Source organism: Oncorhynchus tshawytscha, linkage group LG31 (genome assembly GCF_018296145.1).
Source record: "Oncorhynchus tshawytscha isolate Ot180627B linkage group LG31, Otsh_v2.0, whole genome shotgun sequence".
Taxonomy (NCBI): Eukaryota; Metazoa; Chordata; class Actinopteri; order Salmoniformes; family Salmonidae; genus Oncorhynchus; species Oncorhynchus tshawytscha.
In genome coordinates this window covers 2,133,100-2,158,422 of record NC_056459.1, presented here as the reverse complement: position 1 = coordinate 2,158,422, position 25,323 = coordinate 2,133,100, and the positions used below count along the sequence as shown (strand labels likewise).

The 25,323-nt window shown below is 41.9% G+C and overlaps 1 protein-coding gene across 1 annotated transcript in view; it reads left to right on the top strand.

Annotated features, from left to right (window-relative positions):
- The window catches only part of LOC112230035 (plectin), a 97,945-nt gene extending 73,035 nt beyond the window's left edge, over positions 1–24,910 (top strand). Inside the window, exons 25-32 of the mRNA XM_024396263.2 lie at positions 5,699–5,877; positions 6,015–6,153; positions 6,408–6,764; positions 7,016–7,099; positions 7,199–7,303; positions 7,987–8,085; positions 13,867–17,217; positions 17,610–24,910. Of these exons, the coding sequence (XP_024252031.1) occupies positions 5,699–5,877; positions 6,015–6,153; positions 6,408–6,764; positions 7,016–7,099; positions 7,199–7,303; positions 7,987–8,085; positions 13,867–17,217; positions 17,610–23,903 (10,608 nt within the window). The 3' untranslated portion in view covers positions 23,904–24,910. The remainder of the gene's footprint in view (positions 1–5,698; positions 5,878–6,014; positions 6,154–6,407; positions 6,765–7,015; positions 7,100–7,198; positions 7,304–7,986; positions 8,086–13,866; positions 17,218–17,609) is intronic.
- The last annotated feature ends 413 nt before the right edge of the window (positions 24,911–25,323 follow it).

Sequence of the window (25,323 nt, the reverse complement as noted above, 5' to 3'; positions counted from 1 at the left end):
CGTGTACTTCATTATACTTCCTGGGGCAGCAGGGTAGCCTAGTGGTTAGAGTGTTGGACTAGTAACCGGACGGTTGCAAGTTCAAACCCCCGAGCTGACAAGGTACAAATCTCGCGTTCTGCCCCTGAACTTGCAGTTAACCCACTGTTCCTAGGCCGTCATTGAGAATAAGTATTTGTTCTTAACTGACTTGCCTAGTTAAATAAAGGTACAAAAATAAATGTTAAATGCTGAAATAAGTATAGCTAGTTATAATTGTAATGGCTTACAGATAAGGAAAGACAGTCAGTATTTACCTGGCTAAAATTTTAGATGAAGTTGTGTGGAAAAGGACAGGACGGGACGGGGGGGGGTGAAATATACACTGCTCAAAAAAATAAAGGGAACACTTAAACAACACAATGTAACTCCAAGTCAATCACACTTCTGTGAAATCAAACTGTCCACTTAGGAAGCAACACTGATTGACAATAAATGTCACATGCTGTTGTGCAAATGGAATAGACAACAGGTGGCAATTAGCAAGACACCCCCAATAAAGGAGTGGTTCTGCAGGTAGTACCCACAGACCACTTATCAGTTCCTATGCTTCCTGGCTGATATTTTGGTCACTTTTGAATGCTGCCGGTACTTTCACTCTAGTGGTAGCATGAGATGGAGTCTACAACCCACAAATCAAATCAAATCAAATGTATTTATATAGCCCTTCGTACATCAGCTGATATCTCAAAGTGTTGTACAGAAACCCAGCCTAAAACCCCAAACAGCAAGCAATGCAGGTGTAGAAGCACGGTGGCTAGGAAAAACTCCCTAGAAAGGCCAAAACCTAGGAAGAAACCTAGAGAGGACCCAGGCTATGTGGGGTGGCCAGTCCTCTTCTGGCTGTGCCGGGTGGAGATTATAACAGAACATGGCCAAGATGTTCATAAATAACCAGCATGGTCCAATAATAATAAGGCAGAACAGTTGAAACTGGAGCAGCAGCACGGCCAGGTGGACTGGGGACAGCAAGGAGTCATCATGTCAGGTAGTCCTGAGGCATGGTCCTAGGGCTCAGGTCTCCGAGAGAGAGAAAGAGAGAAAGAGAGAAGGAGAGACAGCATACTTAAATTCACACAGGACACCGGATAGGACAGGAGAAGTACTCCAGATATAACAAACTGACCCTAGCCCCCCGACACAAACTACTGCAGCATAAATACTGGAGGCTGAGACAGGAGGGGTCAGGAGACACTGTGGCCCCATCCGAGGACACCCTCGGACAGGGCCAAACAGGAAGGATATAACCCCACCCACTTTGCCAAAGCACAGCCCACACACCACTAGAGGGATATCTTCAACCACCAACTTACCATCCCGAGACAAGGCCGAGTATAGCCCACAAAGATCTCCGCCACGGCACAACCCAAGGGGGGGGGGCGCCAACCCAGACAGGAAGATCACATCAGTGACTCAACCCACTCAAGTGACGCACCCCTCCTAGGGACGGTATGAAAGAGCCCTAGTAAGCCAGTGACTCAGCCCCTGTAATAGGGTTAGAAGCAGAGAATCCCAGTGGAAAGAGGGGAACCGGCCAGACAGAGACAGCAAGGGCGGTTCGTTGCTCCAGAGCCTTTCCGTTCACCTTCACACTCCTGGGCCAGACTACACTCAATCATATGACCCACTGAAGAGATGAGTCTTCAGTAAAGACTTAAAAGTTGAGACCGAGTTTGCGTCTCTCACATGGGTAGGCAGACCATTCCATAAAAATGGAGCTCTATAGGAGCTTTATGCCTTCCTCTTGCAGGAACTGCTGACACACTCCAGCCACATGAGGTCTAGCATTGTCTTGCATTAGGAGGATCCCAGGGCCAACCGCACCAGCATATGGTCTCACAAGGGGTCTGAGGATCTCATCTCGGTACCTAATGGCAGTCAGGCTACCTCTGGCGAGCACATGGAGGGCTGTGCGCCCCCCAAAGGAATACCACCCCACACCATGACTGACCCACCACCAAACCGGTCATGCTGGAGGATGTTGTAGGCAGCAGAACATTCTCCACGGCGTCTCCAGACTCTGTCACATGTGCTCAGTGTGAACCTGCTTTCATCTGTGAAGAGCACAGGGCGCCAGTGGCGAATTTGCCAATCTTGGTGTTCTCTGGCAAATGCCAAACGTCCTGCACAGTGTTGGGCTGTAAGCACAACCCCCACCTGTGGACGTCGGGCCCTCATACCACCCTCATGGAGTCTGTTTCTGACCGTTTGAGCAGACACATGCACATTTGTGACCTGCTGGAGGTCATTTTGCAGGGCTCTGGCAGTGCTCTTCCTGCTCCTCCTTGCACAAAGGCAGAGGTAGTGGTCCTGCTGCTGGGTTGTTGCCCTCCTACTGCCTCCTCCACGTCTCCTGATGTACTGGCCTATCTCCTGGTAGCGCCTCCATTCTCTGGACACTACGCTGACAGACACAGAAAACCTTCTTGCCACAGCTCGCATTGATGTGCCATCCTGGATGAGCTGCACTACCTGAGCCACTTGTGTGGGTTGTAGACTCCGTCTCATGCTACCACTAGAGTGAAAGCACCGCCAGCATTCAAAAGTGTCCAAAACATCAGCCAGGAAGCATAGGAACTGAGAAGTGGTCTTTGGGTGACGTTTGCACCGAAGAACATACAGCGTTTTTTTTTACAATGTTTATAATCAGTGATTATTATGATTAACATTCTTTATTCTTATTTTAAGTTTTCCTTGTCTTGAATGCAGTATTACGTGTTAATAGATCATGGAATAGATTACATTAGGAGTAGATTGTAAACCACCTATGCCTGTTTGTTTTTTAAAATTAAGAATTGATTAATTTACCTAATAATTCACTGTTGGGGACTGTTTTTTTGTTTTTTAATTTCTAAATAGTTAACATTACCTTTACATTATGTGTAAAATAGGTGTAAAATAGTAAATAATGGCTACATCTCAGAAAGTTTAAAACTGTCAAGAGTAAAGTAAGTTTGTCAAATATCAGCATATCTATGTATCATTAATGTTATGTGTTAAAATCAGATCCAACAATAATATGAAGGGATTAGAAATGCAGGGCTTAAAAACAAAGGTGTTATTGTTCGATTGATGTTTTCTTTTAAATCCACAATTAGAATCCCTCCACACCATCAGAGGATCTCGATACTTGTCTCTGGATTAAAACCAAATGATGATACATGTACTATGTTACGTATTGGATCACAAATGTTTTTTTTTTACTTTTACATTACCCTGTAGTTTACAAATAAAATGGTTTCATAATAGCGCTTGATGGTTTTTGCGACCTCACTTGAAGAAACTTTCAAAGTTCTTGAAATGTTCCGTATCGACTGACCTTCATGTCTTAAAGTAATGCTGGACTGTCGTTTCTCTTTGCTAATTTGAGCTGTTCTTGCCATATTATGGTCTTGGTCTTTTACCAAATAGGTCTTTCTTCTGTATACCCCCCTACCTTGTCACAACACAACTGATTGGCTCAAACAAATTAAGAAGGAAAGAAATTCCACAAATTATCTTAAAGCACACCTGTTAATTGAAATGCATTCCATGTGACTACCTGATGAAGTTGGTTGAGAGAATGGCAAGAGTGTGCAAAGCTGTCATCAAGGCAAAGGGTGGCTACTTTGAATTCTCAAATATATATTTGGATTTGTTTCACACTTTTTTGATTACATGATTCCATATGTGATATTTCATGGTTTTGTTGTCTTCAGTATTTTACAATGTGGAAGATAGTAAAAAAAAAGAAAAAAAAAAAAGAACCTTGAATGAGTAGGTGTTCTAAAACTTTTGACCGGTAGTGTACAGTATATATTTTCCCACCAAAAGTAAAATATTCACACCCTGAGTCACTACTTTGTGGAAGCACCTTTGGTGGTGTAATGAACACAAGGGGAGACAGAGCTGGTTTCAAGCGCAGGGCGATGTTTATTGCAAAGGGCCACAGGAGGCAGATAGCTGGGTCCAGGGGCAGGCAGAAGGTCATACACAGGGGGTCCAAAAGGGCAACTGTACAGGCAGGGAAAAGGCTAGTAAGATCAGGCAATAGGTAGATAACAGGAAATCCGATAGGCTAAACTACAGGCAGGGAATAGCAAAAGGCGTTGTTAGTGAGTCAGGCAAAGACTATCATACACGGAGGAGTAAATCACAGGGAAACCAGCGCTCCGAAAGACGCGTGTCACAAAAACAAACAATACTTCACAGTGATTGGGTGCAAAAAACTGATCTAAATAGTGTGTGATAATGACGTTTAGGTGTGTGAACAGGTGATTAAAATGAAGTTGATTGGGATCTGGAGCGTGAGCTGCGTTCAGGGGTATCTAGGTGTTTGAGAGTGTGAGCTGGAAAGTGAGCTGGGTTCAGGGCATCTACATTTTTGAGGGTGTGAGTTGGAAACAGATGTTAACAGGCAGTGATTACAGCTGTAAGTCTTTTTGCGTAAGTCTTTAAGAGCTTTGCACACCTGGATTTTACAATATTTTCCCATTATTGTTTTTTAAATACTTCAAGCTCTGTCAAGTTGATTGTTGATCATTGCTAGACAGCCATTTTCAATTCTTGCCAGAGGTTTCTTCCTTCCTGACCACCCATATAGGCCAAGTTAGTCTCTTTCTGACAGTTGTCAAAGATTGTGGCTAGAGAAGCCTGTAAATCTCTTGATGTTATGCTGGGGTTATTTGAGACTTCCATGAGCATCTTTCGGTCAGCTCTTGGGCTGAATTTTGTGGGACTACCTGTCCTAGGTAGATTGCCAGTGGTCTGGAATTTTCTCCATTTGTAGATGATCTGTTTGACAGTGGAATGATGTACTTCGAATTGCTTGGAAATTGATATCTAACCCCTCCCAGACTCATGGGCATCAATAATCTTTATTCTAAGGGCCTTTGATAGGTCTTTTGATTTTGGCATGATGTGTTACCACACACACATATGGTTAAGACCAAACCAGACCAAGTTTCTGGACCTTCTGGAAGGCTGGACTTTCCCAAGTTACTCTCTAATGATTTTCTAATTATTTGCACTTGTTGTGGTGCACCTGATTCAAATCTTTGCCATTTTATGTCATGGTAAAGGTAGGGGTATACTGACTTTTTTCCAATGAGGAAATTGCATTTTCAAAGTTAACTTTTTTGTGTGTGATTTGTTAATTGGTTTACCTTTATCAATGCATGTGGTTGGAATTTAGCTCAAATATCCGGGTGTCCAAATATGTAAAACAAAATAAAAAACACTTTGCAGGGGGTGTACTTATTTTTTCACATGACTGTATGTAATTTAGATTCCGGGGGTCACCATGCCACTGCAATGGTTACCGTAAATCACACATCTAATCCCAAAGTAAACAGACTGAAGTTAATGGTAGATCTGTGATGAATTGTCAGCCCAAAATAGATAACATGCCTATTTGAAACAGGCCACATTCAACAGAGGGTTATTGTTTAGGAAACTATTTCAAGTTCCCTTGTATCAAGTAAATTAAGTTAGACAGTAGAAGGGCAAACTAACGTTTTTAGATCAGACATGCTGTGTAGTATGTTACATCCTCTCGATTCTTGTCATAATAATTTCAGAAGACCCTTGTATTCCTATTTTGCTTGTTAGCAACTCCATGAAAAAAAGACTGCAGGTGGAATGGCTAGTTATGGTCCATTATTCCCTTTTCTGCTCATAGAAAGTACAGTCAGAGTTGGAGGACTTGAAGAAAGACCTGACCAATGTGGCTGAGAAGACACAGAAGGTACTGACATCCGCTCAGCAGGCCAGCTCCGCCCTAGTACTGTGCTCTGAGCTGAATATTACGCTGAAGAAGATGGAGCACATCTACAGCCTGTCCTCCGTGTACCTGGACAAGTGAGGCCCTCGCTAACTCTGATTGTTACTACATGCATATCAAAACCATAAGACCAATAAGTAACATCTTCAATCTAAATAGTTTATCTGTATCATAATACACACACAGCTAACACTATACATCACTCCTTGTTTAGACTGCAAACCATCGACATAGTGATCCGCAGAACAAAGGGTGTAGAGGACACCCTCAAAAAGTACGAAGCCCGTTTACGAGATGTCAATAAGATGCCAACAGACGAAAAAGAGGTGGAGAACTACCGCACCCAGCTAAAGGTACAGTATCTCTGTTAGAATTAACTGTATTCTATCCGTTGGTGTGTAGACAATGCTTTCATATGGACGGACTGGTTATCAGACAGTGACTTAATGATTTCTATGCATTTCTAGCAATGTTCCTCTCTCTCCCCCTCTTTCTTGCTCTCTCTCTCTCTCTCTTTTTTTATATATATATATATATATATCTCGCTTTCTCTCTCTGTCTACTCTCTCCCTCTTTTTCTCTTCCTCTCCCTCTCTCTCTCTGGTAGACAATGCTTGGCGAGGCCGAGGATGACCAGAATACGTTCGACACTCTCCAGGAAGAGCTGCAGAAGGCGATGGTCGTAAACGAGCGGATGACGCAGGTCCACAGCGAGCACGATGCCGAGCTGGAACACTTTCGCCAAGTAGTGGCTGTGCTAGAGGAGCGCTGGCAGGCCGTGTTCGGCCAGATAGACCTGCGCCAATGCGAGCTGGACTTGCTACGGAGGCAGATGCGCTCCTACCGCGAGAGCTATGACTGGCTCATCAGATGGCTCAATGATGCCAAGCAGAGGCAGGAGAAAATCCAGGCTGTGCCCATCGGTGACAGCGAGGCCCTCAAGCAGCAGTTGGCACAGGAGAAGGTACTGTACAACTGATAATAATAATAATAATTGATTGGATTTATATAACGCTTTTCTACCTAGATGCTCAGTGTTTTACATAGAAACAGGGAAATTCACCTAATCCACCATCGATGTGAGGCACCCAGGACTAGGTATCAGGAGGCTTCCATTACAAATAGGGGAGATGAAGATTCTTAGCTCGATGATGGAATGTAATGTTACGTTTTCAAGACTCGGTTTTTCAGTTTTACAATCTTTTATTATTGCAGAAACTCCTAGAAGAGATTGAGAAAAACAAAGATAAGGTTGAGGAGTGTCAAAAACATGCAAGGTCATATATTGATGCGGTCAAGGTGCGTATGCAGATCAGATGTCACTTAAAATAAGATTATGCAAAGGCAGATTTGTTGCATCAATGATATTTGTATATTATGTCAATGTGTTTTCCCCAGGACTATGAGCTTCAGTTGGTGACGTACAAAGCTCTGATGGCACCTCTGGCTTCACCCCTAAAGAAAACCAAAATGGAGTGTGCATCTGACAATATCATCCAAGAGGTAGACATATAGACATGATGGGGAATTTATTTCATAGTCTTTTACAGCTTCAGTAGCTTTAAAGTTGTTTACAATTACAGTGAGCTGCAAAAGTATTGGGACAGTTTTTTAATCAAACAATGATTACGGGATAAAGGTGCAGACTGACAGCTTTAATATGAGTGTATTTTCATCCATATTGGGCGAACCATTTAGAAATGGCAGCAGGTTTTGTACATAGTCCCCTCCCATTTTAGAGGACCAAAGGTATTGGGAGAAATTATATGTGTATTAAAGTAGTCAGAAATGTAGTATTTGGCCACATATTCCTAGCACACAATAATTACATCAAGCTAGTGACTCTACAAACTTGTTGGATGCATTTGCTGTTTGTTTTAGTTGTGTTTCAGATTATTTTTTGCCCAATAGAAATGAATGGTAAATAATGTATTGTGTCATTTTGGATTCACTTTTATTGTAAATAAGAATAAGAATGTTTCTAACACTTCTACATTGGATGCTACCATGCTTATGGATAATCTTGAATTAGTCGTGAATAATGATGAATGCAGGCATAGATATCATACCCCCCCAAAATGCTAACCTCCCCTGTTATTGTTATGGTGAGAGGCTAGCATGTCTTGGAGGTATGATCATTATTCACAATTGTTTCAGGACTTTAAACATCTGGAATTGTCTTTCAGTATGTGACTCTGAGAACTCGCTACAGTGAATTGATGACTCTGACCAGCCTGTACATCAAGTTTATAATGGAGACACAGCGCCGACTTGAGGATGAGGAGGTAATTGAGGGACAGATTGAAAATAGGCAGCAGCTCCCTGCTTATCCACTAACCATAACAACAATATCCTGGTCCAAGATCTGTTTGTGCTATCATGTCAACTCTTTTCCATGCCAAACATTTTGTGGCATGTCAAGGAGTGGCATGATGGAACGAACAGACTCACATACGCAGGCTATAACAACAGTTACTATAAAACACTCTCTTTATGGAAAATCAAATATATCCTTGTCAGTATATAGTACCAGTCAGAACACCAGTTCACCAGTTTTTCTTAATTCTTTACTATTTTCTACATTGTACAATAATAGTGAAGACATCAAATCCCCATTATTGGACCTTGTCTCTTATTAATCAAATAATATATCTTCCACAATATCTTGCATAAAAGTAGGATTAGATTATGCAGTAAATGTCAGTAATTGGGATTGCCTTGCTTACGTACAGTAGCTTTGACATTTTACAGACAAAGTCAACGGTGCATTGTGGTTGCTTGGTGCTTTTCATGTCTTTTTAGGTTTTTATTTTAAGTCTCTGGGGTGAGAACTCCAGAGTATTTTTTTGTGTCGCTGCATGTTAGCCGGGTGAGCTTTTGATGCTGACCCAAATTATCTTCATTTTGTCTGGCCATGTAGGTGGCCATGTAGGTGCTCCGAATTTTTCCTAATAATTAAAAAATACTGATCAACTCGATTTAAACTTAGCCTCTGTGGGTAATACACTTTGCATGGTCTTTGCACATTATTATTTCTCTGCTTCTGTCCTTTCAAGTTTATTTCCAATTTTAAAACATGGTGGATTGAATTTGAAGAAGGTAAAAGATAATACAATCTTAGTCCAAGGTAAAGTTCAAGAGTAGTAGCCAAGTCAGTACATTGAACGTGTTCTTTGATTGATTCTTATTTGATATTAGTAATGAAAGATGAAATGGTTACTACAAGAGAAAACAAGGAAAAATACCTCAACTGCATTATGCTATTCAAGATCTCAATAGTGAGGTTGCAATGTAAAGTCTCACTATGTGAGCCATACATTAAGTATGGGATTATTTTCTCAAAGCAAATAGCAAACATTTCTGTCCCTAGATAACAAATATTTATTCATTTGAAATACATTTAGGTTCCGACATTATTGACAACCATGATAAAGATGAGAAAAATGACTGTATGAAATAAATTGTGTGCTCAAAAACATTAGAACTTTTTTAGCATACAATATACAGTGCATTCGGAAAGTATTCAGATCCCTTCACTTTTTCCCAATTTTGTTACGTTACAGCCTTATTCTAAAATGTATTAAATGTTTACTCATAAATCTACACACAATAATAACAAAGTTCAAACAGGTTTTTAGAAAAAAATTTTTTTAAATGTATTAAAAAAAACGGAAATTTAACATTTACATAAGTATTCAGACCCTTTACTCAGTACTTTGTTGAAGCACCTTTGGCAGCGATTACAGCCTTGTGTCTTCTTGGGTATGACGCTACAATCTTGGCATACCTGTATTTGGAGAGTTTCTCCCATTCTTCTCTGCAGATCCTCTCAACCTCTGTCAGGTTGGATGGGGAGCATCGCTGTACAGCTATTTTCAGGTCTCTCCAGAGATGTTAGATCGGGTTCAAGTCTGGGCTCTAGCTGGGCCACTGAAGGACACTCAGAGACATTCAAGCCACTCCTGCGTTGTCTTGGCTGTGTGTTTTTAAGGTTGTTTTGTTGGAAAGTGAACCTTTTAACCCAGTCTGAGGTCCTGAGCGCTTGGGAGCAGATTTTCATCAAGGATCTCTCTCTCTTTGCTCTGTTCATCTTTCCCTCGATCCTGACTAGTCTCCCAGTCCCTGCCGCTGAAAAACAAGCCCTCAGCATGATGCTGCCATCACCATGCTTCACCGTAGGGATGGTATTGGGCAGGTGATGTGTGGTGCCTGGTTTCCTCCAGACGTGAAGGTTGGCATTCAGGCCAAAGAGTTCAATCTTGGTTTCATCAGACCAGAGAATCTTGTTTCTCATGGTCCAAGAGTCCTTTAGATGCCTTTTGGAAAACTCAAAGCGGCTGTCATGTGCCTTTTACTGAGGAAGTGGCTTCCATCTGGCCGCTCTACCATAAAGGCATGATTGGTGGAGTGCTGCAGAGATGGTTGTCATTCTGAAAGGTTCTCCCATCTCCACAGAGGAACTCTGGAGCTCTTTCAGAGTGACCATCGGGTTGTTGGTCACCTCTCTGACCAAGGCCCTTCTCCCACGATTGCTCAGTTCTTGGAAACCTTCAATGCTGCAGAAATGTTTTGGTACCCTTCCCCTTAGCTGTGCCTTGACACAATCCTGTCTCTGAACTCTACAGACAATTCCTTTGACCTCATGGCTTGGTTTTTGCTCTGACAACTGTGGGACTGTATATAGACAGGTGTCTGCCTTTCCAAATCATGTCCAATCAAGTTTCTAAAAACCTGTTCACGCTTTGTCATTATGGGGTATTGTGGTTGTAGATTGCTGAGTTTAATTTAATTTCTTTTTTTATTTTAAACAAGGCTGTAACGTAACAAAATTTGACACGATTCAGGAAACTAAGCGTAACTAATGTGTTTTTTTGGCAGAAATGCCTTCTCGAACATGTGAACTTTCATGTGCCAAACAAACTTGCATTTCTTCTGTAAATAAGAAAACAATTGTTAAATGATGAGCCTTGTTAGTTAAGCCACAGAAAAAGAGAGCAACCTTACCACTAGCCATGATTGGTTGAGATAATGAGTGGGCTGGTAATCCTGTCGAACGCAGCCTTTTTTTTTTTAGGTATTGTGTAGCGGAGCTGCATAAGTGTTGCTTTCCACTTTCTGGAGGATCAAGTTTTGAAATCAGTGGAATTAGAGTATGATAGCTAAAGAGATAGCTAAGGAGAAAACAGCTGTCTCCAGATTACATTTTCAAACTAAGGGCAACTGTGGCATGGCATTCCTGACAGGGAGACGTGTCCATCAGGCATGATGATGTATATAGGTGAGATAGTCTAACGATAGCTAGCTACATTTTCAGATATTACACGTTTGTAATTTTGACAGAAAGTGGTTTCATTTCAAGCTAAAGTGTACTGTTAGCTAGCTAGCTAACGTTAGCTGGCTGGCTCCCTAGCTGACGTTATTATTTGTTTCCCAGAGCTGTTTTCTTTTCTAGTTAGAACCTAATGTGGCTCCCGAGTGGAGCAGCGGTCTAAGTCACTGCATCTCAGTACTAGAGGCATCACTACAGACACCCTGATTCGAATCCAGGCTGTATCACAACCGGATGTGATTGGGAGTCCCATAGGGCGGCACATAATTGGCCCAGTGTTGTCTGGGTTTGGCCGGTGTAAGCCGTCATTGTAAATAAGAATTTGTTCTTAGTTAGTTTGTTGCCTAGTTAAATATATGTATTTTTTTATTAATGTTGGCACTTTGTTCGTTGTTGGCACTTTGTTCATTGTTGCTTAACTAGCTAATGTTAGCTGGCTGGCTCGTTAGCAAACATTACGTGTCGTGTGTGTATAACACCAGTTGAATATGGCCGGTGTCAGTAACGGCTGTTTTTATGTTATCCAGAGGTAAACAAATCATCAGCCAGAGCGTCAAGTGTGCGCTCCAAGAGTGAAACGAGATGGGTGGGGCTAAAGCTTAAGAGGGTGTGAATGATGATGAATTGGTGTAGACAAAGAAGAGCTCATCACTAGATATCAAAACATTTGAAGGTGATTTTCTCAAAATTGAGTTTACAAGTTGATCAACTTTCAAAGCAGAATTACTTTCCCATTGTTCCTCAAATGCAGTGTATGATATACCATTGTGTAGCTCTGAGTCTCTAATTTATCCAATGTAAAAAAACACAATTTCAGCTTTTGCTACATAAGACCAAATCCAGGTGGTGAGTCACAAATGTGGAAAAAGTGAAGGGGTCTGAATACTTTCCGAACGCACTGTAGCTATCAGTATTTGAATGATTGATTTTATACAGTCATTTTTGCTCATCTTTTATCAAGGGTGTCAATAATTGTGGACCCCACTCTGTCTACCTACATGTACTTACAGTGCCTTGCGAAAGTATTCGGCCCCCTTGAACTTTGCGACCTTTTGCCACATTTCAGTCTTCAAACATAAAGATATAAAACTGTATTTTTTTGTGAAGAATCAACAACAAGTGGGACACAATCATGAAGTGGAACAACATTTATTGGATATTTCAATTTTTTTTAACAAATCAAAAACTGAAAAATTGGGCGTGCAAAATTATTCAGCCCCTTTACTTTCAGTGCAGCAAACTCTCTCCAGAAGTTCAGTGAGGATCTCTGAATGATCCAATGTTGACCTAAATGACTAATGATGATAAATACAATCCACCTGTGTGTAATCAAGTCTCTGTATAAATGCACCTGCACTGTGATAGTCTCAGAGGTCCGTTAAAAGCGCAGAGAGCATCATGAAGAACAAGGAACAGACCAGGCAGGTCCGAGATACTGTTGTGAAGAAGTTTAAAGCCGGATTTTGATACAAAAAGATTTCCCAAGCTTTAAACATCCCAATGAGCACTGTGCAAGCGATAATATTGAAATGGAAGGAGTATCAGACCACTGCAAATCTACCAAGACCTGGCCGTCCCTCTAAACTTTCAGCTCATACAAGGAGAAGACTGATCAGAGATGCAGCCAAGAGGCCCATGATCACTCTGGATGAACTGCAGAGATCTACAGCTGAGGTGGCAGACTCTGTCCATAGGACAACAATCAGTCGTATATTGCACAAATCTGGCCTTTATGGAAGAGTGGCAAGAAAGCCATTTCTTAAAGATATCCATAAAAAGTGTCGTTTAAAGTTTGCCACAAGCCACCTGGGAGACACACCAAACATGTGGAAGAAGGTGCTCTGGTCAGATGAAACCAAAATTGAACTTTTTGGCAACAATGCAAAACGTTATGTTTGGCGTAAAAGCAACACAACTCATCACCCTGAACACACCATCCCCACTGTCAAACATGGTGGTGGCAGCATCATGGTTTGGGCCTGCTTTTCTTCAGCAGGGACAGGGAAGATGGTTAAAATTGATGGGAAGATGGATGGAGCCAAATACAGGATCATTCTGGAAGAAAACCTGATGGAGTCTGCAAAAGACCTGAGACTGGGACAGAGATTTGTCTTCCAACAAGACAATGATCCAAAACATAAAGCAAAATCTACAATGGAATGGTTCAAAAATAAACATATCCAGGTGTTAGAATGGCCAAGTCAAAGTCCAGACCTGAATCCAATCGAGAATCTGTGGAAAGAACTGAAAACTGCTGTTCACAAATGCTCTCCATCCAACCTTACTGAGCTCGAGCTGTTTTGCAAGGAGGAATGGGAAAAAATTTCAGTCTCTTGATGTGCAAAACTGATAGAGACATACCCCAAACGACTTACAGCTGTAATCGCAGCAAAAGGTGGCGCTACAAAGTATTAACTTAAGGGGGCTGAATAATTTTGCACGCCCAATCAGTTTTTGATTTGTTAAAAAAGTTTGAAATATCCAATAAATGTCGTTCCACTTCATGATTGTGTCCCACTTGTTGTTGATTCTTCACAAAAAAATACAGTTTTATATCTTTATGTTTGAAGCCTGAAATGTGGCAAAAGGTCGCAAAGTTCAAGGGGGCCGAATACTTTCGCAAGGCACTGTAAACGTTTAACTTTTTTGAGTATTTCAAACAGCTCAAACATTTATATTCTAACACTGTAATACTTAACATTGTTTTACCCTTTTCTGTTTGCTTCCACTCATACAGACAGCTACTGAAATACTAAAGAAGGAGGAGAGAAAAAAGTTGGCTGAGATGCAGGCTGAATTAGACAAACAAAGGCAGTTAGCTGAGGCACACATCAAAGCTATCACTAAAGCGGAACAAGAAGCCCAGGAACTCAAGTTGAAAATGAAAGAAGAGGTCAGCAGGAGAGAGGTTGTGAAAGTAGATTCTGAGAAACAGAAGCACAACATACAGCAGGAGCTGCACGAACTCAAGAACCTGTCAGAGCAGGAGATCCAAACCAAGAGCCAGCAGGTTGAGGAGGCACTGTATAGTCGTACCAAGATGGAGGAGGAGATCCATATCATCAGAATCCAATTAGAGACTACCATAAAGCAAAAGGCCACAGCTGAGGCCCAACTTCAGCAGCTCAGGGACATGGCTGCCGAGGCTGAGAGACTGAGGAAAGTTACTCAGGAGGAGGCAGAGAAGCTTCGCAAGCAGGTGAATGAAGAGACTCAGAAAAAGCGCAACGCAGAGGAGGAGCTGAATCGCAAAACAGAGGCAGAACAAGAAGCTACCAAGCAAAAGCAGAAGGCCCTGGATGAGTTGCAGAAGTTCAAGATGCAAGCTGAAGAGGCAGAGAAGCGCATGAAACAGGCAGAAGGGGAGAAGCATAGGCAGGTCATGGTTGCGGAGGAGGTGGCACAGAAGAGTGCCGCCACCGAACTGCAGACCAAACGCTTGTCCTTTAATGAGAAGGCAGTAAAGCTTGAGGCATCGCTGAAACAAGAACAGGGCACTGTTATTCAGTTGCAGGAAGAGGCAGAGTATCTCAAGAAGCAACAAGAAGAAGCCAACAAAGCCAGGGAGGAAGCAGAGAAGGAGCTTGAGAAGTGGAGGCAGAAAGCCAATGAGGCACTCCGTTTGAGGCTCCAGGCTGAGGAAGAAGCCCACAAGAAGAGCCAGGCTCAGGAGGAAGCAGAGAAACAGAAAGAGGAAGCTGAGCAAGAGGCAAAGAGAAGGGCTAAGGCTGAAAAGGCTGCTCTTAAGCAAAAGGAAATGGCAGAGAAGGAGCTGGATAAACAGAGGAAATTGGCAGAGGGAACAGCACAGCAGAAACTCTCTGCAGAACAAGAGTTAATTCGCCTAAGGTCTGACTTTGACCATGGTAAGCAACAGAGGTCTTTATTGGATGAAGAGCTCCAGCGCCTGAAAAATGAGGTGAATGCTGCAGTAAAAGAAAGGAAACAGCTAGAAGACGAACTGGCTAAAGTGAGAAGTGAAATGGAAGTTCTTCTTCAGTTGAAGTTGAAAGCTGAGAAGGAGACCATGTCTACAACAGAGAAAAGCAGAAATCTCCTCGAGTCTGAGGCATCAAAAATGAGGCAACTAGCTGAAGAGGCGACTAAGCTGAGATCAATCGCTGAAGAGGCAAAGAAGCAGAGGCAGGTAGCGGAGAATAATGCGGCTCGGCAAAGAGCAGAGGCTGAGAACATACTCAAGGAAAAACTGGCAGCCATTAATGAAGCAACTGGCCTGAAAACTGAAGCTGAGATTGCCCTGAAGGATAAAGAGGCAGAAAATGAGAGACTTAGGAGAAAAGCCGAAGATGAGGGTTATCAGAGAAAGGTCTTAGAAGACCAAGCAAAACAGCACAAGCAAGACATTGATGAAAAGATCACCCAGCTTATGAAGACTTCTGATTCTGAATTGGAGAGGCAGAAGAAGATTGTAGAGGAAACTCTTAAGCAGAGGAGGGTGGTCGAGCAGGAGATTTGCATCCTAAAACTAAATTTTGAGACGGCATCAACAGGCAAGTTGGATCTTGAGTTGGAGTTGAACAAGCTTCAAGGCATTGCAGATGAGACGCATAAGAACAGAGTCAAGGCTGAGGAAGAGGCAGAGAAACTCAGAAAGCTTGCTTTAGAGGAGGAGAACAAAAGAAAGCAAGCTGAAGAGAAAGTTAAAAAGATCACTGCTGCAGAGGGAGAAGCAGCGCAACAATGCCATGCAGCTCAGAGAGAAGTTGAGCGCCTCAAAACGATTGCTGCCGATGCTAACAAGCAGAAGGACAATGCTGACAAAGAAACAGAGAAACAGATTATTCTAGCCAAAGAGGCTGCACAGAAATGTAGTGATGCAGAGAAGAGAGCACAGGATGTTCTGGTCAAGCAGAAAGAGAACAATCTTTCCCAGGCCAAGCTCAAAGAGGAGTTTGACATGGCTAAGAAACTTGCACAAGAAGCTGAGAAGGCCAAGGAGAAAGCTGAGAAAGAGGCTGCTTTACTCCGTCAAAAAGCAGAGAATGCTGAGAAACAGAAGAAAGCAGCTGAAGCTGAGGCTGCCAAACAGGCCAAGGCTCAGGGGGATGCTGAGAGACTGAAGAAGGAAGCAGAGCAGGAGGCTGCAAAGCGAGCAGAAGCTGAGGCTTCTGCTCTGAAACAGAAGCAGCAGGCAGACGCAGAGATGGCCAAGCACAAAAAGCTAGCTCAACAAACATTGAAGCAGAAGACACAAGTTGAGCAGGAGCTAGCAAAGGTGAAAATGCGACTGGATGAGACTGATAAGCAGAAATATGTTTTAGATGAGGAGCTTCAGCGCCAGAAGGATGAAGTTAGCAATGCTGTCAAGCAGAAAGTTCAAGTTGAGGATGAGCTATTTAAGGTCAAGGTCCAGATGGAGGAGCTGGTCAAACTTAAGCTTAGAATTGAGAATGAGAATCAGCGTCTCATGAGTAAAGACAAAGCTAATGCTCAGAAATTCCTGGAAGAGGAAGCTGAGAACATGAAGAAGTTAGCAGAGGATGCTGCCAGGCTAAGCTTAGAAGCTCAGGAGGCAGCCCAAGAGAGACAGATTGCAGAGTCCGAGCTTGCCGAACAGAGGGCTCTTGCTGACAAAATGATGAAGGAGAATATGCAAGCTATCCAAGAAGCAACTAAACTGAAAGCTGAGGCAGAGAAGCTCCAGAAACAAAAGGACAAAGCTCAGGAGCAGGCCCAAAAACTGCTGGAGGACAAGCAGCAAATGCAGCAGCGTCTTGATGAGGAGACAAAGGGCTTCCAAAAATCTCTAGAGGCTGAGCGCAAGAGGCAGCGTGAAACAACTGCAGAAGCAGAGAAATTGAAGCTTAGGGTGACACAGCTCAGTGATGCTCAGTCCAAAGCAGAGGAGGAGGCCATGAAATTCAAGAAACAAGCTGATGAGATAAGAGTTTGTCTCCAAGAGAAAGAGCAAAATGCTTCAGAAAAAGTAATTGTAGATAAACTGGAGGGGCAGAGATTACAGAGAAGCAAACAGTCTGATGATTTATGTAAAACCATAGCTGACCTTGAGAAAGAAAAGGAGAAATTACAAAAAGAGGCTGCAGACCTACAGACTAAGTCTAAAGAGGTATTGTGCAATGTAAAATAATCTTGTGAAAATCCATTTGCAAATAACCATAAGCTTCTCAAAAACAGTAACACATAAAGGAGATCCAAATGTCCTATTCATGTGAATTGCAGAGACTGTCATCAATACTAAGTGTCCAGCTCATGAACTGAATGTTGCAGCGTTTTGTGAATGAAATTGTATTTTCTAGCAAATGCTTTTCAAATGAAACCCATTTCGAAAACATTCAGAATATTACATGTCGTATATAATATATCATATTTATATATTAATATTTTGATTATATTATGTAGCAGTTAACTATAATCAGAATAATATAATGTTAAGACCATGTGCAAAAATGTCTTTAAAGTTGTATTAATTTGATCTTTATTTTTTTCTCTCCAAATTAGATGGCCAATGCCCAACAAAAACAAATTAAAAAGGAAAAGATCATTATTGAGCAGACTATCCTGACAGAAAAACAAATGTTGCTGAAAAAAGAAAAGCTCATTGAGGAAGAGAGAAATAAGCTTGAGAAACAGTTTGAAGATGAGGTTAAGAAGGCCAAAGCCCTCAAAGATGAGCAGGATCATCAAATGAAGCAGATGGAACAGGAGAAGAAGAAACTCCAAGCTACCATGGATGCCGTTTTGAAAAAGCAGAAGGATGCTGAGGAGGAGATGTGCAATAAGCAGAAAGAGATGCAGGATCTTGAAAATAAAAGGCTTGAACAAGAGAATTTGTTGGGTGAGGAGAATAAAAAGCTTCGTGAGAAGCTGCAGCAACTTTCTACACCTAAAAAATCAGTAACACCCCACACTAAAGAAAGGGAGATTCAAACTGAGGAGGTCCCTGAAGACCAGCTAATTGCAATGACAATGGTGGGGACTACAAATAAAGTATTCAATGGGTCTGAAGTAGTAGATGGTGCAAAGAAAAACAAAGATTCACCATTTGCTTTTGATGGGATTAGGGACAAGGTTCCTGCCAGCAGGCTCCATGACATTGGTATACTGAACAAAATGGACTTTGACAAGCTGAAAACAGGGAAAACCACAGTGCAAGACCTGAGCAAGACCGAGAAAGTGAAAACATGTCTCAAAGGCAAGAATAGTGTTGGCGGAGTCTTGACCCCAGCCAAGCAGAAAATGAGTGTGTATCAGGCCATGAAAGAGAATAAACTTTCTCCTGGTGCTGCCACAATGCTTCTTGAAGCTCAGGCAGCATCTGGGTACCTCATTGATCCAGTGAAAAACAGAATGCTCTCTGTGGATGAAGCTGTAAAGGAGGAATTAATAGGTCCAGAACTCCATATCAAAATGCTTTCTGCAGAAAAAGCAGCTACTGGTTACAAAGATCCTTATACTGGAGACAGAATCTCACTCTTTGAGGCAATGAAAAAGGGTTTGATTGAACAAGACCAGGCCGTTAGACTTCTGGATGCTCAGATTGCAACTGGTGGAATAATTGACCCTGTCAATAGTCACCGTGTACCACTTCAGACAGCCTATAAGCAGGGCCAATTGGATTCTGAGATTAACAGAACTTTATCAAACCCTACTGCTGACTCAAAGTTATTCCTTGACCCAAGCACTCAGGAGAGCCTCACTTATCAGCAACTATTGGAGAGGTGCACCTCAGATGCAGAGACAGGCCTGCTTGTGTTACCAATCACAGAGAACGCTGCACAAAGTGACAAGATCTACACAACTGAAGAGACTAAAGATGTACTCACTAAAGCAAATATCTCTGTTCTAGTTGGAAGATTCCAAGGAAAGACTGTGACCATTTGGGAAATCATTAACTCAGAGTATTTTACAGAGCTACAGAGGAAGGATCTGATTCATCAGTATAAGACCGGAAAAATCACAATAGAAAAATGTATCAAAATTGTCATTAGTGTTGTGGAAGACAAAGAGAAGAAGAATGAAATTGTGTTTGATGGTCTGAGGACTCCTGTCACTGCAGCTGAACTTCTAGAATCAAAGATCATCAATAAAGATTTGTTCAACAAATTGCATAATGGCAAAACAACTGTCATTGAAATCTCTGAGATGGAGTGTGTTAAGAAAGCCTTAAGAGGAACACCTAGCATTGCTGGAGTGATCGTTGAGTCAACCAAGGAGAAAATACCATTCTATCAAGCTGTAAAGAAACAGATGCTCTCTCCCGAGACTGCATTGACTCTTCTTGAGGCTCAAGCTGGGACTGGATTTATAATTGACCCTGTCAAAAATCAGAAGCTCACTGTGGATGAGGCTGTTAAATCAGGTCTTGTTGGCCCAGAGATGCATGAAAAACTTCTGTCTGCAGAGAGAGCTGTTAATGGCTACACAGATCCCTACACTGGAAAGAATGTATCCCTATTTCAGGCAATGTTGAAAGACCTTATTAAGAAAGACCAGGGTATCCGTCTACTAGAGGCTCAGCTTGCAACTGGAGGTATAATTGATCCAGTCAAAAGTTATCGCATCCCACATGATGTTGCCTGTAAACGTGGATATTTTGAAGAAGAAATGAACAAGACCTTGAGCAACCACACTGATGAAACTAAATTATTCTTTGATCCTAACATGTGGGAGAATGCATCTTATGTACAACTCATGAAAAAATGTGTCACTGACAAAGAGACTGGTTTTCCATTTCTTCCGCTCTCAGAGAATGCAATTCAAAAGTCAAAAGAGAAACAAAAGTCAAAAGAGGATCATCAATACACTGAGCTCCAGATCAAAGATGCCTTGAATCAGGCAACATTGGAGCCGCAGTATGGACCTTTCAAAGGAAGGAAAGTCACTATTTGGGAGATCATAAACTCTGAATATATTACAGAGGAACAAAGAATCGAGGTAATTCAACAGTACAGAACTGGAACAGTGACTATTGAACAAATTATTACAATCCTTGTCACAATGGTTGATAAAAAGGAGACCAAGAAACAGGAAAAAGAACAGGCCAGCTTTGAAGGTCTTAGAGCACCTGTCACTGCCAACTCATTGTTTGAATCCAAAATAATTGATGAAGCTACATATGATCAACTCCAACAGGGCGAAAAGAAACCGAAAGAAATCAGTGACATGGACGCAGTCAGGAAATACTTGCAAGGAACAGATGGACAGATTGCAGGCATCTATATGGGTGACTCAAAGGAAAAGGTTAGCATTTATCAAGCAATAAAGAAGAATATATTGAGACAAAATACAGGTCTTGCATTACTCGAGGTACAAGCAGCAACTGGTTTCATTATCGATCCTGTCAAAAACCAGCGGTACACTGTGGATGATGCTGTGAAAGCAGGAGTTGTTGGTCCTGAGGTTCACGAGAAACTTCTTTCAGCTGAGAAAGCAGTGACTGGTTTTAGAGATCCATACACAGGCAACATTATTTCCCTCTTCCAAGCCATGAAGAAGGAGCTTGTGCTACGAGAACATGCCATTCCCCTTTTGGAAGCTCAGATGGCCACAGGAGGGATTATTGACCCAGTCAGCAGTCACCGTGTCCCAAATGATGTGGCCTTCCAACGTGGCTATTTCAATAAGCAGATGGCTAAGACCTTTAATGACACGTCAGGGTATATGAAAGCCTTCGTTGACCCCAACACTAATGAAAGTTACACGTATAAACAACTGCAAGAGAAATGCATAAGAGATCCAGATACTGGTCTGTGCTTCCTGCCACTATCAAAAGCTGAAGCTCAAAGTCCAGTGGAAAAGTCCTACGTATACACAGAAGAACAGGCACAGACAGACTTGACTAACAGTCAAGTGGATATCCCTCATCAGTCCTATGGAGGGAAGGTAATGACCCTATGGGATGTCATGATGTCAAACCTGCTCACTGAGGAGGAAAAGCTAAGGCTCCTGGAACAGTATCGCCGTGGGCAAATCACAAAGGAGAGAATGATCATCATCGTCATTGAAATCATTGAACAAAGAGACATACTGAAAGTAGAGCAGAGCATGTCCTGTGATGTGATCAGACGAAGAGTCACTATTGAGGACCTCTACAGTTCTCGCATTATCGATCTTCAAACATACAATCTGTTGAAGCAAGAGAAGAAAACTGTCCGTGAGGTTATGGAAATGCCATCTGTAAAGCAGTATCTGTTTGGCACTGGCAGTATTGCTGGAATCCTCTCAGACTCCCCCTCTAAGGTCAGTATTTACCAGGCATGGAAGAGAGGTCTCATTAAGCCTGATTTTGCTATCAGTCTCCTGGAGGCCCAAGCAGCAACAGGATTCATCATTGACCCTGTGAAAGATGAATTGCTAACTGTTGACGAGGCTGTGCGCAAAGGGATAGTCGGCCCTGAAATCCATGACAAACTTCTTTCTGCCGAGAGGGCAGTCACTGGCTACAAGGATCCTTACAGTGGAAAAGTAATCTCTCTCTTCCAAGCGATGAAAAAATACCTTGTTCCTGAGGATTATGCCCTGAGGCTCCTTGAAGCCCAGGCTTCCACTGGAGGCCTTATGGATCCAGAATACTACTTCCACCTTCCCACAGATGTTGCCATGCAACGCGGGTACATCAATAAGGAAACATTTGACAGGATCACTGATCCAAACTGTGATGTACAAGGTTATGTTGATCCAACCACAGAGGAGAGACAGACCTATGCCCAACTGCTGAAGAGATGCAAAATTGATAAAGAGAGTGGTGTGCGATTACTTTCAATGGCAGACAGAAGGCTGCTTTTCAAGGGTCTCAGAAAGCAAGTTACCTTGGATGAGCTGCTTTGTTCGCAGATTATTGACCAAAAGACATACAATGATCTCACTGAAGGCCTTATCTCAGTGGAAGAGGTCAGCAGAGAAGTGAAGAAGTACCTTGAGGGCACAAGCTCCATTGCCGGAGTATATGTAGAATCTAGCAAAGATCGCCTGTCAATCTACCAAGCAATGAAAAAGAACATGATAAGACCCGGGACAGCCTTTGAACTTCTTGAGGCTCAAGCAGCAACAGGATATATAATTGACCCAATACAGAACCTGAAGCTGAATGTTGGTGAAGCTGTTAAAATGGGAGTCGTTGGTTCAGAGTTCAAAGACAAGCTCATCTCTGCTGAGCGTGCCATTACAGGCTACAGGGATCCGTACTCTGGCAAGAACATCTCTCTATTCCAGGCTATGAAAAAGGGTCTCATTCTGAAAGACCATGGCATTCGACTATTGGAAGCCCAAATTGCCACTGGTGGGATCGTTGATCCAGAAGAGAGTCACCGCTTGCCAGTTGAGATGGCCTACACACGTGGTCTGTTTGATGAGGAGATGAATGGTATTTTTACAGACCCATCTGATGACACTAAAGGCTTCTTTGACCCTAACACTGAGGAGAACCTCACTTATCTGCAGCTGATGGAGCGATGCCTGATTGACCCGGAAACTGGACTTGCACTTTTGCTGTTAAAAGAAAAGAAACGTGAGAGGAAGACATCCTCCAAATCGTCTGTGCGTAAACGTAGAGTAGTCATTGTTGACCCAGAGACAGGCAAAGAGATGTCTGTGTATGAGGCATATCACAAAGGACTTATTGATCACCAGACCTACATGGAGCTTGCAGAGCAGGAGTGTGAGTGGGAGGAGATTACTATCTCCTCATCTGATGGTGTTGTGAAGTCCATGATCATTGATAGAAGGTCTGGCCAACAGTATGATATTGATGATGCCACTACAAAGGGCCTCATTGACCAGTCTGCTCTGGATCAGTACCGTGCTGGCACTCTGTCCATCACAGAGTTTGCGGACATGCTGTCCGGAAACGTAAGTGGCACCCGATCTAGGTCCTCCTCCTTTGGGTCCATATCATCTTACTCCAATAGTTCAGCCCCCTCTATCAAACCCCCAGCAACAATATGGAATGACCCAACAGAAGAATCGGGCCCTGTGGCTGGAATACTAGATACTGACACATTGGATAAGGTGTCAGTCACAGAAGCCATGCGCAGAAATCTTGTGGACAATATCACAGGTCAAAGACTGCTGGAGGCTCAGGCTTCCACTGGTGGCATCATTGATCCAAATACTGGAGAGAAATTCTCAGTTGCAGATGCAGTGAACATGGGACTTGTGGATAAGATCATGGTTGACCGAATCAATCTGGCACAGAAGGCCTTCAATGGATTTGAGGATCCCCGAACCAAAACAAAAATGTCTGCTGCACAAGCATTAAAAAAGGGGTGGTTGTATTATGAGGCGGGTCAGAGATTCCTAGAAGTACAATATCTAACTGGTGGTTTGATCGAACCAGATGTCAATGGCAGAGTTCCACTGGATGTTGCTGTCAACAAGGGCACCCTAGATGCACGTACTGCACAGAAGCTACGGGATATCAGTGGATACTCCAAATACCTCACCTGCCCCAAGACAAAGCTTAAGATCTCATACAAGGATGCCATGGATAGAAGCATGATTGAGGAGGGTTCTGGTCTGCGTCTGTTGGAAGGGTCTTCTCAGTCAAGTAAAGGCCTTTACAGTCCTTACAGTGTTAGCAGTTCTGGGTCAGCATCCGGTTCCCGGCCCGACTCAAGAACTGGCTCCAGGTCAGGCTCCAGACGAGGGAGCTTTGATGCCACAGGCTCTGGCTTCTCCACTAATTTATCTTCCTCATCCTTCAGCTCCACAAGCTATGGGCGCAGATATGATGCAGGATCAAGCTGCAATAACTTCTCAGCAGAAATCTTTTTGCCAGACACAAATCTTAAATAAATTCTGTATATTCAAGTAATTTTTTCTTCATTTTGTTGAAGCCTATGTTTTCCTGAGACCATCAAGTCAAAACGAAGAACTTAGCTGAAATAAACGTTAGCGTTCACACTTAAGACTACACCGAGATACGTATATACATAATTCATTTTAGCCTTTTTATTTTTCAGACAATTATGAACAAATAACTCTGAAAAGGCAGATCTTAATGTTTATTATGCAAAATATAATGAATCATTTTACTGCCTTGCTTCTACCCTACACCTGCCTACTAATATATCTGATCTCATATGGTAACAGCCCTAACCACCACCACATGAATCACAATTGCTGTATTGTAATGTTTTTGTTAGTGCTTGCATATTCAATGCATGAAAGGGTTTCACAGACTACAAGGTGTGAATAATACTGTAAATTGAGTGATTCAGAACTGGAAAAATAATATGGTTATTATCAGGTATTTCCCAAATTCATGGCAGTCATTACAGTATTCATACCGCATCAACACCCTTTTATTTCACTAGATTAAACTAAGAACATTTGTACAAGGCTAAGATTTAAATAAATGTTTATCACAAAAATTATTCAGTTTTGAAATGTATAAGACAATCTTTATTGACTGTATTCTACATATTTGGAAAATATATTTTAGCTTCGTCACTTGTTGCCTCGTGAACCAGTGTTCATATTTCCCAAGACAATTGCTTGTTTTTTTTTCTTCCTTAGAAGTACTTTCCTTTGTAAATCATCATGTTCTATCTCAATATTCATTATATTTTCATATGATACATTTTATTTTTGCTTTGCATGTTGTACAAACCTGGTTGAAAATATGCAATATAAATAGTTGTATCCATTTTTTTGTTGTGAAGCCTTTAAAATGGTTTGAAGGATGTACTTTAAAGTTGGGTTATCAGGCATGGTTAAAATGGTGTATTGAAAGGGTGACATTGTATTTTAATGTTAACACCTTAAGAATGTAAATAAACTTATGAGGTATCAATACGAAATGCAATGTCTTTTGAGTATTTACATTTTTTTATGTTCGAGTGAAGATTTTTGCACTCCAAACAAATCTTCATGTAAAGATGCACTATGCAGAAATCGCTCCACCATTACCTGGTTGCTAAAATGTATAATTATTTGCCCAATTTCAGTTTATTTAACCAAACAAGTAAGTTTTGTATAGAAAATCATTGTACCATGTAAACTGCTGCAAAATATATTTATAAATATAAATATAAATATTGTATTTTCAGCTGTTTGAAGCCGGCGTACAAAACCGAAAGTAAAAGATGCAAAAAATAAACTTTAGAACGGGAAGCATAGAAATAGCACACATTGAACAGATCTAACGCTTCTTATACTTGCTTTCAAATGAGAATGATAGATATATAACTCACATTTCTATGTGTATTTTGTC